We start from the raw sequence: 15,553 nt of genomic DNA, 5'->3' as shown, positions 1-15,553 counted from the left end.
CACTAGCTGTTAAGATTAAAGGATGGGGCTGGGGGGGGGGGTACAGTGTAAACAAACAAAAGAAGTTAAAACCAGTAAGGAGAATATAAAGGATAAACAGTTTTCTGCTATTAACTAACAGTTGTTATCATCTGCACTGTAATCCAGAATAAAGTTATCAGGATCTGAAATTATAAATTCACTTATTCATTTAGTGCTGGAGTTAAGGTTCAATTCCAACAATTTCACAAATTAGCTCTGTGATCTTGAATAAGTTACTTAATATTTTAAGACTGATTTCATAAAAAAGTGGGTTCAAACAGTGTTAGATTTTTATCAAAGTTTGATGTGATTCTCATTCAGTAAAATTGCTTAGAACTTTGGGTGTAAACATTCAATTGCATAGCACCTGTTTTAATAGTTGAAAATCTGGGGCTGGGGTCATGGCTCAGTGGTAGAGTGCTTGCCTAGCATGTATGAGGCACTGGGTTCAATTCTCAGCACCACATATAAATAAGTAAAGGTCCATCAACAACTAATAAAATATTTTTTAAAAAAATAGTTGAAAATCTAAGGTTGACTTAAAATTCAATTTTGAAAGAATATTGCTATAGATTATAGTGCTTTAGCTATACTGGTTGAAGGTTAACAGCATGTAAAAAATCAATACAGCCAGCATTAGACATATTATAAATATTTTTTAAATATTAATTATTATTATCTAAATGAAAATAGAAGTATCCTATATTATTTCTCTTTTAATTATTTTCATTGTATTTACCCTCCCACACACAAGAATTTTGATTTTTAGTTTCCTGCTAGCCTAGTATGATTCTGACCTATACCCAAAGACTGGCAAATTACAGCCAATGGTCCAAATCTAGTTTGCTTCCAGTTTTTGTAAAGAAAGGTTTATCAAAATAGAGCCACATCCATTTATTCACAAGTCTTTACAGCTGCTTTTGGATTCCACTTATAGAGACTGCCTATCCAGCAAAGACCTGAATATCTATTTTCTGGCCTTTTTCAGAAAAAGTTTGCTGATCTCTAAATCTATGTGGTTATAAAACGCCAGCATTCAATTTGTTAAAAAATGAACACTGCAGTACTGATTCTAATAATGAGGTCCAGAGTCAACCCACTGACTACTGAAACTAAAAAATCACCAGTGTGTGTATGTGTGTGTTATAAAAATTTATAATAAAAATAAATTATATAAATAATCATTCACACACACATATATATATAGTGCTTTTATATATATAATAAAAATTTATAATAAAAATAAATTATATAAATAAATATGTCATTCACACACACACATATAGTGCTTTTATATATATATATATTTATTTATTTATTTCCCCCCAATAACATGCTGATGTTATCGGTGCAGGGCCCTGGGTTCGATCCTCAGCACCACACAAAAATAAATAAATGAAATAGAGGTATTGTGTCCAACTACAACTAAAAAATAAATATTTTTTTAAAAATTTTAAATTAATAAATAAAAAAACCAAAGAGTATATATTCTAGTAAGTGTTAACAGATAAGTATATAACCATATGGGCCAACAATTTAATGTCTAGAAATTTATTCCATAAAAAAAATGTAAAAAGCAAAACACTTGAAACTCGTGTAATACACAAATATATGGAAATTGACTAAAAAAATACCATCTAATGATCAAATAAAATCTTATGAAAATCAAAAGGAGAACAGTAGAGTAAAGGAAAGGGACTAGGGGAAAGGAGGGAGGGGAGAAAATACTGGGGAGTGATATTGGCCAAATTACATCGTTATATTGTGTTCATGTACAAATATTTAACAATGACTTCCCAACATGATGTGTAAGTAAGTATAATGCACCAATTTTAAAAAAAAAACATGGAAAAAATAAGATAAAACAAACAGGAGAAGGGAATGGGATTTGGCTCAGTGGTAGAACACTTGCCTCGCATGTGTGAGACACTGAATTCGATTCTCAGCAAGGCATAAATAAATGAATAAAATAAAGATCTCTCAACAACTAAGAAAATTTAAAAATAATTAAATAAACAGGAGGAGAATTCTTCAGAAAGATTAAAGGTTGCACAAGATCTTAAGTAACACAGTTCTATTTGACCCCTAAAGCCCATGCATTTAATAACTGTGTTATCTTCTTTCTTCTAACCATATGATTTAAAATTAAAATTTTGTGTATCTTTTGTTGCTTAAACAAGAGGATCCAGATTATGAGGACATCCCCCTACACCTCCAGGATTGTTAAGAGAAGTACCGATTTGAATCAATGCTTGATAAATGACAAACACACAATAAATGATATATATTATTTACCTATGTGATTGCATTATTCCCTGGTACCAAATAAGAGAATTTCCTGTAGCTAAATATAATATTTTTTAAAAAGCACTTGTATAAAATACACTATTTCAGACTTCAAACAAATTTAAATTTACAATGAAAGACTCAAAACACAGGAGTGATGCACTAACTATGTTAACATATGCCTACTTTGGATGGGTTAGTTGCCTACCTTTCAGAAGACTTGAAAACTGATATTAACCTTGGTGATTTCACCTTTTTCCAGAGTCTGTCATTCAGGCTTACAGACTCAAGTCCTTTATATTATCATCTTCTTGGAAGTTGCACTACAGAGAGATGCTAAATCACTATAACTGAGTTCACATAGATGGGATATATTCCAGTCATCCAAAAAATTGAAACTTCTAAATTATACTGAATTAAGGTAGATGACCTAAGTGATAGTATAAGCTTAGCATGCATTAGGCCCTGAGAGTTCAATCCACAGCACTGAATAAATAAATTATACTGAGTAAATTCTATATGTCATTTGCCAGGAGAAAAACATATGAACAACAGCCAATAAAGGATACCTATAGCCAGAAGCTCATTTCCTGAGAAAATATTTAAAAATGTTTCTCTCTTCTGGCTTAAAAGCAACAAGTATCTTCACAATCAATGCTAGACAATTTGTAAAATAATTTCCCAGTAAGAGTTTGATTCTATTTTGTGAACACCACAAGAAGGAAAATATATAAAGTACTATTAATCATTGTTTTATAAGTGAGTAATAAGCTAAGCTTCATCAAGTTAAGCAATTCTCAGTAGGTCATCAATATTAGTCTTTAATCACAATGTGATGAAACTGCCTTGTTGGAGATTAGCAAGATGGTAGAATAAAGAAGGTCATGTTGCTGGCTGCTCCATGGAGTGATACCAAGAAAACTGAAAGGCAGCTTCTCAGCAAGAAAGGTACTGGATACCTTCGGGAACACTAATAAGTCCACAGGGTAGAAAATCTACTGCCTTAGATCCATACTGTCAGATGGGAAGACACACAATCAACATGAAAAAGCAAGGGAACAAATCACCCCAAGCAAACCAAGATATTCCAATAATAGAATCCATCAGCACCACAGTGGAAGAATGTCAGAGAAAGAGTTTAGAATATACACAATTAAACTGATCTGCAGAGTAAAGGATGATAAAAGAGAGCAAACACAAGTAGCAAAAGATCATTTCAATATAGAGAGATTCTGAAAACAAACAGAAATCCTTATAAAGGAAAAAATAAGCCAAATTAAAAATTCAATAGAAAGCAGTGCCAACAGATTAGACCACTTGGAAGACAGAACCTTAGGCAATGAAGACAAAATATGTAATCTTGAAAATAAAATGGCCCCCAGAGAGAAGATGCTAAGAAACCATGAACAGAATTTCCCAGAATTATGGGAATAACATGAAAAGACCAAATTAAAGATTTATCAGGATAGATGAAGGTACAGAGATACAAACCAAAGGTATGCACAATCTTTTCACTGAAATATCAGATAATTTCCCAAATCTAAAGAATTAATGGGAAAATCAAATATAAGAGGCTTACAGGATCCCAAATGTGCAAAATTACAACAGACCCACATCAAGGCACATCATGATGAAAATGCCTAGCATACAGAATAAGGATAGAATTTTAAAGGCTGCGAGAGAAAAATACCAGATTACGAATAGGAGGAAACCATTAAGGATCTGAGCTGATTTCTCAACCCAGACCCTCAAAGCTAGGAGGTCCTAGAATAACATATACCAAGCTCTGAAATAAAATGGATGCCAACCAAGAATCCTATATCCAGCAAAATTAAGCTTCAGATTTGAAGATGAAATAAAAACCTTTCATGTTGAACAAAAATTTAAAAAGAACTTACAACCAGAAAGCCTGTACTTCAGAATATTCAACAAAATATTCCATGAAGATGAAATTTAAAAAAAAAATTGAAGGGAGGAACTACACTAAAGGAACAGTCAATCAAAGTAGAAACTAATTCAAATTAAAAACTAGAGATAAACGAAAATGACCAGAAACACAAATCTCATCTCAATACTGAACATTAATGGCCTAAACACATCAATCAAAAGACATAATCTGGCAGACTGGATTAAAAAACAAGACACAATACTATGCTGTCTCCAACAGACTCACCTCATAGGCAAAGACATCCACAGACTGAAGGTGAAAGGATGGGGAAAAAAAGCATCACTCATATGGATCAGATAAACAAATGGGTTTCTATCCTTGTATCAGATAAAGTGGACTTCAAGCCAAAGTTAATCAGAAGGGACAAAGAAGGACATTTCATACTGCTTAAGAGAAGTGGAATATAACAATCATAAATATTTATGTCCCGAACAATGGAGTATTTGTGTATATTAAACCAACCCTTCTCAACTTCAATACTCAAACAGACCACAACACAATAGCACTGGGTGACTTTAACACACCTCTCTCACTACAGGATAGATCTTCCAAATAAAAACTAAACAAAGAAACTCTACAACTACATAATATAATCAAAAATTTAGACTTAACAGACATATATAGAATATTTCATCCATCAATGACTGAATACACTTTCTACTCAGTAGCACACGGATCATTCTCTAATATAGACCAAATATGCTGACATACAATTGCAATATTACCATAATATATTTTTAGCATCTGAAAGGCTATTTTGATAGCTCCCTTTCCATTGATATTAATTTTTTGTGTTCTTGCTTTTTTCTTGATTAGGCTTCTTTGATTTTTTAAATTATTTATTTATTCTAATTTGTTATATATAATGGCTGAATGCAATTCATTTCATTTTACACATATAGAGCACAATTTTTCAAGTTACTGATTGTATAGAAAGTATTTTCACACCATTCATGTCTTCATACATGTATTTAGGGTAATGATGTCTAACTCATTCCACCATCACTTCTACCCCATTGCCCCTACTCCCCTTTGCCCTATCTAAAGTTCCTTGATTGCTCCCATCACCATTATGAGTTAGCATTCTCATATCAAAGAAAACATTTGGTCTTTGTTTTTATGGGATTGGCTTACTTCACTTAGCATTATATTCTCCAACTCCATCCATTTACTTGCACCTAACAGAAGAAAAAGTAGGCCCAAATCTCCATCATGTCGGATCAGGCCTCAACTTTCTTAATAAGACTCCTATAGCGCAAGAATTAAAACCAACAATCAATAAATGGGATGGATTCAAACTCAAAAGCTTCTTCTCAGCAAAAGAAACAATCTGTAAGGTGAATAGAGAGCCTACAGATGGGAGCAAATGTTTACCTCAAGTACATCAGACAGAGCAATATCTCTAGAATATATAAAGCACTCAAAAACCTTAATACCAAAACACCAAATTACCCAATCAATAAATGGGCCAAGGAACTGAACAGACACTTCTCAGAAGAGGATATACAATCAATCAACAAACATGAAAAAATGTTCAACATCTCTATCTAGCAATTCAAGAAATGCAAATCAAAACTACTCTAAGATTTCATCTCATTCCAGTCAGGATGGCAGCTATCAAGAATACAAACAATAATAAGTATTGCCAAGGATGTGGGGAAAAAGGCAGACGCATACATTGATGGTGGGACTGCAAAATGGTGCAGACAATCTGGAAAGCAGTATGGAGATTCCTTGGAAAACTTGGAATGGAATCACCATTTGACCCAGCTATCCCACTCCTCAGTTTATAACCAAAAGACTTAAAAACAGAATATTACCGGGACACAGCCATACCAATGTTTATAGCAGCACAATTCACAATAGCTAAATTGTGGAACCAACCCAGATGCCCTTCAGTAGATGAATGGATAGGGAAACTTTGGTATACATACACACAATGGAACATTACTCAGCATTAACCATAGTCTGCATGATTTCAATTTTTAAAAAAAGTAATGGAAGTGCTTTTTATATTGATTGTTTTCATACATGTCAAAACTGATCAAACTGCATACTTTAAATATGTGCATTTTATTGTACTTCAATTTTTACCTCAATAAAGCTATGAAAAAAAGAAATTGCCTTGTCTTCCAAGTTTAAATTTTCTTTATATATATATGATATATATATAAACATATAATGTGTATATATATATATGTATAAAATATATATAACATTTACTATCATTACCAAGTTTTTTTTTTTTTACATATATATGAGAGAAAGAGAGGAGGGGAAATATAAACTATTTTAATAATATGTGAAATGGTGATATACAGAGAAATAAAAGGGCTATGCCAATATATACTATGTAAAATGAGAATAAAACTAGAGTAAAGTTTATAGAAACATACAACTTCATTTTCTAAATGCTGTCTTGATGTTGTCTTAGACACTCCAAAATATCAAAAGTTTATGACATTTAGAACTAAAACTTGGAATTTTTATATTAATTGAAGTAAGAAAACCAATTTCCTTAAAATAAGCAACAGATTTGAGATTAAATTTAGTATCTCCATTAAAACAAATGGAGGGCTGGGGATGTGGCTCAAGCGGTAGCGCGCTCGCCTGGCATGCGAGCAGCCCAGGTTCGATCCTCAGCACCACATACAAACAAAGATGTTGTGTCTGCCAAAAACTAAAAAATAAATATTAAAATTCTCTCTCTCTCTCTCTTTAAAAAAAAAAAATCTTAAAAGAAAACTAATGGAAAATTACTATTATATAATATTAACAGAGTAAAAACTGATTCAAGTTATAGACTTACCAACAGATGCTAAAATTAGTAGAGAAACCAGACATTTACATTTTCAAATGAACTCCACATACATTATTTACTATTAGGAAAAGTAAAAAAACAACTTGTGGAGAAATATGGTAGACACTACCATAAGGAAATCATAAGGAAACATGAGAAGAACCCAAACAAGATACTATGCTACAAAATTACCTGCCCAGGCTCTTCAAAAATGTCAAAGTAAAAATCAACAACAACAACAACAAAAGGGTAAGAAACTATTCCAGATTAAAACAGACAGGACAACTAAAGAGACAGGACAACTAAATGCAATGTGTGATCCTGGATAGGAAAAACCAAATAGTTACAAGGATATAATAACCAAAATCTCTGGTGATACCTGAACACGGACAAGTTATGCATCAATTTTGAACTTCCTGACTATCTTGACAGTCATTTCTGATTATGTTACTGTCTTTATTCTTAGGAATATACAATGTAGCATTTAGGGACAGAGAGCTATAGGTCTGCAGTTTACAATAACTACTTGAGAAGGATTAAGAAAACAATTAATATACATGTAAATTTTAAAAAAGGATAAAGCAAGTAAGACATATGTTAACCACTGGTGATTCTGAGTGAAAAGTGTGAGAGAGATCTATACATTATTCTTGCAACTTTTTCTGTAAATTTGGGAACTATTTTAAAATAAAAATAATAAAAAAATAATAGGGGCACACCGTGCAAATTATTTATGAACACAACATTAGAACCACCACTTAAATAACTGGACAAAATTATTTATTAGTGACTAAATTTTCTGAAAGAAATTTTTAGCATGATTAAATGGTATTTTAGAAAAAGAAAGAAATCATATTAAACACTATTGCTGCACAACTCCAGAGGCCACCCTTTACATGTTATAATGTCCTCTAGAGTTCTACATGGTGTGGTGCTGTTATAACAAATAAAATATGGAGAATACGCTTCCCTTCCTCTCAAGCAAATCACTTCTTTACATAGTTAGGAATTCTAGATTTAATATAGAATATATCTTAGGAAAACTCAAGTTTATAAATGCATTTTAATACTCTTATAGGTGCTTATCAACTTTAAATTTAATATCTGTTCATTTTAAATTTTATTTTCTTGAGGTACTGAGGAATGAACCCAAGGCCTCAGCACTCTAGGGAAGTGCTCTACCACTGATCCACATCACCAGCCATCAATTCTAATTTTAGTAAGTTGTCTGCTACCAAACCAACCCAAATCCCAATATAAAATCCTGAACAAATCAGATCTCTTCAAAATACAAAAACCAATCAAACTAAAAACTCCCACAAGTTCACAGGAAAACCCCAGAACAAACTACATTATTACCTGTTTCTGAGGATAAGAAAAGGCTTCTTTTCCTATAGTGCGAAGAATAACATGATGCTGACCTTCCAAAATAAGCTGCTTACTGTCTTCCACAACATATGCCTTAAAAACACAAAGCAAAAAATGTTACCCTCTTTGGCAATAACTGCAAAAGTAAGTAACTAAACATTTGATGGAAGGCAGAAATACTTTGGCTAATATGCATAAATTATCAATAACCTTGGATGGCTGTGTCAGCATTTCAACTTTTATTTATTCATTCAATCAATAAAGACTGTGCCCCCAAAACCTCTTTTGATTCAATATAATTTATCTGGCCTGGGTGTTTTAAAGAGATAAATCTTGAAATCTTTCCTAATTTTCTACTTAAGAAACTTCTTCAAAAGAATTATGTCATAACACATGGTTTTGCCCCTCTATCCTTACTGAACTGCCAATATATAGGGAAAAGGTTTCCTTTTACATTCTTGCTTATAAAAATGCCCCAGGGTTCATCTCATAGCAGAGAAAAACTAGTGAGTGTAATCATAAATCCTATCAGTGGAAATGTGATGTCCTTGGAACACCTTAAATATAAATACATATGCTTTAATAGGCTTTTTTTTTTTCCTTCTAAAGACAGTAAGCCGATTTCATCTATATTAAGTAATTGTTCCAGTTTATAAATCTCCCTCTTTAACTGCTTGTTTCAAAGAACATATCTTTAAATGGCTCTGATATACTGTTATTGTCACATCATGTAAACATAGTTAAAAAAAACTGGCTTTAAAAAATTAAGCCTATTAGATTCAATAAACAAAAATTTACTCAGTCAAAATGCTATAAAAAGTTTCCAGCCAGGCACAGTGGTGCATGCCTGAATTCCAGTGGCTCGGGAAGTTGTGGCAGGAGGATCCTGAGTTCAAAGCCAGCCTCAGCAAATGTTAAGCAACTCAGCAACTGCGAAGCAACTCAGCGAGACGCTGTCTCTAAATAAAATACAAAATAGGGCTGGGGGTGTGGCTCAGTGGTCAAGTGCCCCTGAGTTCAATCCCTAGTACCCCCCCAACATCAAAAAAAAGTTTCTAAATGTGTGTTTACTTCCAATTTCTGAACTTATCTTACTAGGGATAAAACCCAGGGCTTCACACATGCTAGGCTAGCACTCTACCACTGAGTTAAAACCCAATCTCCCAACGGTATATACTTTTTGAATTGTATTGCATTAAGGCATAGAATATCCCAGAACCTTTTCAGCATCCTTATGTGCAGAACCCAGAAACCCAGGAGTTATATAGGGAGGTGACCTTTAATTCAAGAGTGAATGGTTGATGAATAAGGTTTTGAAACAATGTCAGACATGTTTTCTAACAGTCCCATGAAATTGAACAACAGTCACCCATCATGCATTCTCCTCTCTGCATAAAAGCTTAAATTTTTTAAACAAACTTATTGCTGGCAAAGACTGGTTAAGAGTTTTATATTCTTTTTCCAACTTCCTTTTTCATAAAACTTTTTAAGTTCTTAGTTTTCTCTTGAATCATATTTTTTTCAAGAGTCCTATTCTTTCTGTGTATCTTATTCCACATTTAAAATGACTTTTCAAGACTTCTTTAATTTAATGTGTCATTTCTGCATTCTCTAGAGTTCTCACTCAAAAAACAATCTACCAGCCACTTGTCAACTGAGTAGCAATACATTTATAACTACCAGCTACTATCAAACTTCATATCCCATTCAAACTTCCACTTTCCAATAGAGGATAATCACACTTTTAGGTAGCTTTCTTCCTCATGTTGTCAGTGACACTAGTAGTGGGCTTTTGTTCAGGGCCATTGTTCAAAAAAATCAAACTTTCCTCCCAGCCAAAGTTATTGTGGATTTCAAAATGAGAACAGAATATAGCATACATTACTCAAAATCCTGTCTCAAAAATATTACAGATTGTTACATGGCATGAGCCTATGGAGTGAGAGCCATGAATGCCAAGGGTCTGTTATACATTTACTTAATGAATGGTGGTTTACTTTAAGGGGCAATACTGTTGAACCTAAAAACAGGATCATCTTGATTTTCAGCTTTAAAAGCATTTAATTTCAAGCTAATAGGATGTAACTAATCTTTTTAACATAAAACACTTTTTATAATCAATGACAGTTATCAGATTACTTAAGCAACAGTTCACCTGTTGTTGTTCACTCTTATGAAGCTTGGTTTCAAAAACAGTTTATTTTTATTAATAAAAAATCTCCCCCATTATAAACCTTCTCTTTGCTGTTTTCAAATTTTTATTGATGCATATAATTATACATAACAATCGAATTTGTTTTTGCATATTTGTACATGCACATATTAACAATATAATTTGGTCAAGATCATTTTGCAGTGTTTTCCCTTTCCCTGCTCTTGAATCCCTTTCCCTGTCTTCCTCCCCACCACCTCCCAATCTCTTTACTGGTCTCCCTTCACCATCCCCCCATACCTTTATTTTCCATTATCCTCTCTGGCTTCTATATGAGAGAAAAAATATGATCCTTGACTCCCTTAGACTGGCTTACTTTGCTCAACATAATCAACTATAAATGACATAGTTTCATTCTTTACGGCTGAATAAAACTCAATGGTGTATATATATATATATCACATGTTCTTTATTCATTCATCCACTGATGGACATTTAGGCTAGTTCCATAGTTTGGCTATTGTGAACTGTGCTACATGGATATGCAAAAATTTCTTTAGAATGCTCTGATTTTTATTCTTTAGAATAAATACCTAAAGAATTTGTGCAGTGCTAGGCATCAAACCCAGGGACTGGAACATGCTAGGCAAATACTCTACCACAAAGCTATACTCCCAACAACAACAACAAAAATGGTCCATTTAAAAACACCTGGTTTAATAAAAATAACACTCTACAAAATTTTAATCAATTTAATGACCTACAATGGGACTATCTACGCTAGTTCTTGTAGTAGGTGACACAAAATCACAGCTTTGTCACAGAATTGAGGTAAGGATGTTGTCCAAGAACATCCTTAATTTCACAATAGTATTATTTTTTTTAATAAAATAATATATGCATGATACAAAAGGGTGTGCTATTAAAAAAAATGATTTTATATTACTGCTGTTCATTTTAAGGGAAACTACTGCCTAAATACTAATAATTCTGGTTGACCACATGTGGACTCTACTTGAATCTGAATTTTTAAAACACTGGTATTTTAAAATTCAATAGTATTTTCAAATAACCTGGGGAAACTAAACAGAGGAACAATTAGAAAATTATTAAGGAATTATAAATGATTTGGTTGGGAGAGATAACAATATTATGGGATTAAACAAAAATATATCATATTAAACAAAAATTATATTAAAACAAAAATGTTGGACTTGAGGTACAGCTCAGAGGTAAAGTGTTTACCTAACAAGTACAAGACCCAAGGTTCAATCCCTAGCAATGAAAAGAAAAGTCTTCATCTGCTAAAAACGTCTTAAATCTACTAGAAGTACATACAGAAATATTTATAGATGAAATACGTCATTTTAAAAAATACATAAAAAATACATGCCTAGCATGTGAAAGGCTCTGGGTTCCATCCTCAGCACTGAAAAAACCAAATCAAACCAAAAAATACAACACGGCTAGGAGTATAGCTAAGTGGTGTGAGGCCTTGGGTTCGATCCCTAGTAACAAAAATAAAAAACAAAAAATAAAGGTAAATATGAAAAAAAGGAGGGAGGGGGCAAAGGAAATGGATGACACGAATAACAAGAAATTAATGGCTCTTGAAACCGTAATAATGGTACCCAAGGGCTCATGATGTTATGTTTCCTTTGTTATAAAAGTATATGGAAATTTCCAGAATAAAGAATATCAAAAGTTTAATAACCCCTGCTCTTAACATGCTTACCATATCCACAATATTCTCAGTCACAGAGATAAGAATGACACAGGAAAAAAGTCATCTAATTTGAATTAATTCTTTAGGCAAAAAGTTTTAAAAGTTTTATAGAACTGTTAAAAAAAAGTAAGTTATAAAACAACTGGAATATTGAATCTGAAAAATTTAAGCAGAAAATATATGAACAGTAGTATACATTTATTCTTCAGCTTGAGAACCAAATATCTGTGAGGCCATCATACACCATCTTTCTGTGGCAGTTTTTAAGTAGAGTTGCTGTATTAAATTACTGGACATTCTCAATACTTGAATATGGAACATGCACATAGGGAAAGGAAATAACATGACACTTTGTAAGCTCTGTATTATAAATGGGAAATGCAATGTCTTAAATAAAACTGTACTTCACATTGGGGAAAAAACTGAGGCTTGCTGAAATAATTTAGTAGCACATACCTTCCATAATATGATAATATTCAAATCCACCTCACTGCATTTCTGAATCAATCTCACAGCATCCTCTATTGAATGTTTTTCTGTATGCAGAGACAACTGAGCTTGGGGTTTTTTCAACTCAGAAGATAAACTTCGATAAAAGAAATCTGCACATGGACTTGCTGAACTTATTATCTGTTAAAAGAAAATCATATCTGTATGTAAATTCTTTTAATTAAATGTCTTGTCAGAACTTATTCTATATCATTCATTTAAAGATACCCTGCCAAAATTTACAATTTTATAATTTACATATACCCAAAAGGCTTATTCAGTAACTTCCTATCAATTTGGTTCAATACAGGATGGTTATTGGATCACTTAAAAGATATGGTACAAATTACTCAACATCTTAAAAGATGTCACTCCAAAATAATCAATCTATACTCTCAGGGACTTTCAAATATCTAGGGAGGATGAATAAAACAATAAAATGTTGAAAATAAATATTTTACTGTTAAAATAGCAAAGTGTTTCTCATTCGAATACATAGAACATAAGACAATATCCAGTGAAACAGAATACAAACAGTTGTTGGCATTAACTTGGCTTTTACACTTGACATGAAAGAACATGAGAAAAGAATTTTAAATGAACTCAGAACTATAGGACTTCCCTTAATAGAATACTATGCTTCACAGTAAAATCTCTGCACTTATGGTTTCATGAATTACAGGCTATGTATATATCATGTAGACTTAAGCTATAAGATAGAAAATAAATATTTGACTGATTAGAATAAATAAATAAATATTAATAAATAAATATATTTTTCCCTTATGAGTGAAACTTTCTGATAAAACACTGTCCCACAGTTTTCTCCTGAATCTGTAGTACTTGGTAAGTTTTACTTATTCAACCAGATGTGTCAAAAGCGGAAATGTTATCACATAAAACTTTCCTATGTTCATATATGAATACACAACCAGTGTAACTCCACATCGTGTACGACCACAGAAATGGGAAGTTATACTCCCTGTATGTATGTCAAAATACATTCTACTGTCATGTATATCTAAACAAACAATTTTTTTTTTTTTTAGTTGTAGTTGGACCCAATACCTTTATTTCATTCATTTATTTTTATGCAGTGCTAAGGATCGAACTCAGGGCCCTGAGCATGCTAGATGGCACTCTACCACTGAGCCACAATCCCAGCCCCTAAACAAACAAATTTTTTAAAAAGAAAAAAAGGGAGATGTCTTTGTTTCCGCCTTCTACAGTAGTCTTATACAAAGTTATTTAACTATAAATACAATAAACAATTACAACCTTAATATAATTTAAGAGCCATACTGATGTTTCTAGAGATTTTTCTTTAAATATTTTTTTTAGTTGTAGTTGGACACAATACCTTTACTTTATTTATTCATTTTTATGTAGTACTGAGGATCGAACCGGGAATCCGGCACACACCAGGTGTGCACTCTACCGCTCAGCCCCAGCCCCAGCCCTGGAATTTTTAGATTTTTTAAAGAAATGAACAAAACAAACAACTGAAGACCCCAAAACTAAACTCAACCATTCAAAGCATATTATCTCCATTGGGCTTTTATAGCCATGAAATATTTCCAGCTGCTTCCTTAAGTTGTCAAAGATTGTCACAGAGGTGTATCAAATGAAAGCCAAGGATAAGAAGTACAAAATTATAAAGTTATTTGGAATTATCAAAGAGAACACAAAGAAAAAAATCATCCCATTAATAATATACAATTACACAAAATTGTATAATGTGTGTCCAGTGTTTTTCAAAGTAGGTCCCCAAATAATCTGTTCACATTATCTGCAGGGTTGGTTAAAAATGAAAATTCCCAACCACTACTCAAGACGCAATGAACCATAGCTTTAGAGGTGAGGAGGCAAAGCCTATACTTTAACAAAATCATCTAGAATCTTGACATTCAAAACTAGGGTCTATAAACTAATAACCTCAACATTACCTAGTACAACTATTTAGAACCTTAGGTTCTTACCCCCATTCTACTGAGAATCTGCATCTAACAAGATCTACAGTGAACATTTTTTGAAAGCTTAAAAACTACAGCTCAAGATGATTCTTTTATATATATATATATATAAAAATAATAATATTCAATACTTTTAAAATATTTTTTAATATTTTTGTTTATTTCTTTTTTTATGTGGTACTGAGGATCAAACCCAAGGCCTCACACATGAGGGGCAAGCACTCTACCACTGAGCTACAACTCCAGACCCTGAAGATGATTCTTATACACAATTATAATGGAGTATTATTGCCCTCAACAGTAATACCTTTAAAATTACAAGATAGCCTTAATTTGTCTAGCTTATTATTTGAATATCAGAACCATAAAATGATATGCCAATATCCTGGGGTTAATATCTATATATTGTACTGGAACCATTTCTCCTAACAAAGAAGTTCCCTTATATAATTCTGCTTTTTTTAAATTCCAAGAATTATGTTTACCTCATATAAAATTTTCAAAAGAGAAATAATTCTAAATAACTAAAATGGTATGGTTTATATTATAGTTTTGGTTTGTTTAGGGACTGAGCACACGTTGTAAAACTCAACAGTTGAAATGTTCACCTTCCACAGAGTGTGGGGACTACTAAAGCAACAGTTTTGCTAAAATAGTCAAATATCCCAGAATTTTTTAAATTTTTAAATCAAATACCATTGTGTTCATATGCATACCTGTTCATTTCCAAAGATGATATCTGCAAAGGTATACCTTTCTGAGGACTGCATAGCAGCTAAAAAAGAGGGGG

The 15,553-nt window shown here is 32.5% G+C and overlaps 1 protein-coding gene across 2 annotated transcripts in view; it reads right to left on the bottom strand.

Annotated features, from left to right (window-relative positions):
* Nucleotides 1-15,553, bottom strand: part of Trappc8 (trafficking protein particle complex subunit 8) — an 80,105-nt gene that overhangs the window by 7,963 nt on the left and 56,589 nt on the right. For both annotated transcript variants that reach the window (XM_015482454.2, XM_015482453.2), the window contains exons 19-21: nt 15,480-15,538; nt 12,758-12,931; nt 8,415-8,516 (exon numbers count right to left, since the gene is read on the bottom strand). In XM_015482454.2, the coding sequence (XP_015337940.1) occupies nt 8,415-8,516; nt 12,758-12,931; nt 15,480-15,538 (335 nt within the window). The remainder of the gene's footprint in view (nt 1-8,414; nt 8,517-12,757; nt 12,932-15,479; nt 15,539-15,553) is intronic.

The sequence above is a fragment of the Marmota marmota genome, unplaced genomic scaffold (assembly GCF_001458135.2).
Source record: "Marmota marmota marmota unplaced genomic scaffold, marMar, whole genome shotgun sequence".
Classification (NCBI taxonomy): Eukaryota; Metazoa; Chordata; class Mammalia; order Rodentia; family Sciuridae; genus Marmota; species Marmota marmota.
Note: the sequence above shows the minus strand (reverse complement) of the source record. Positions and strands in the feature narration are given on the sequence as shown.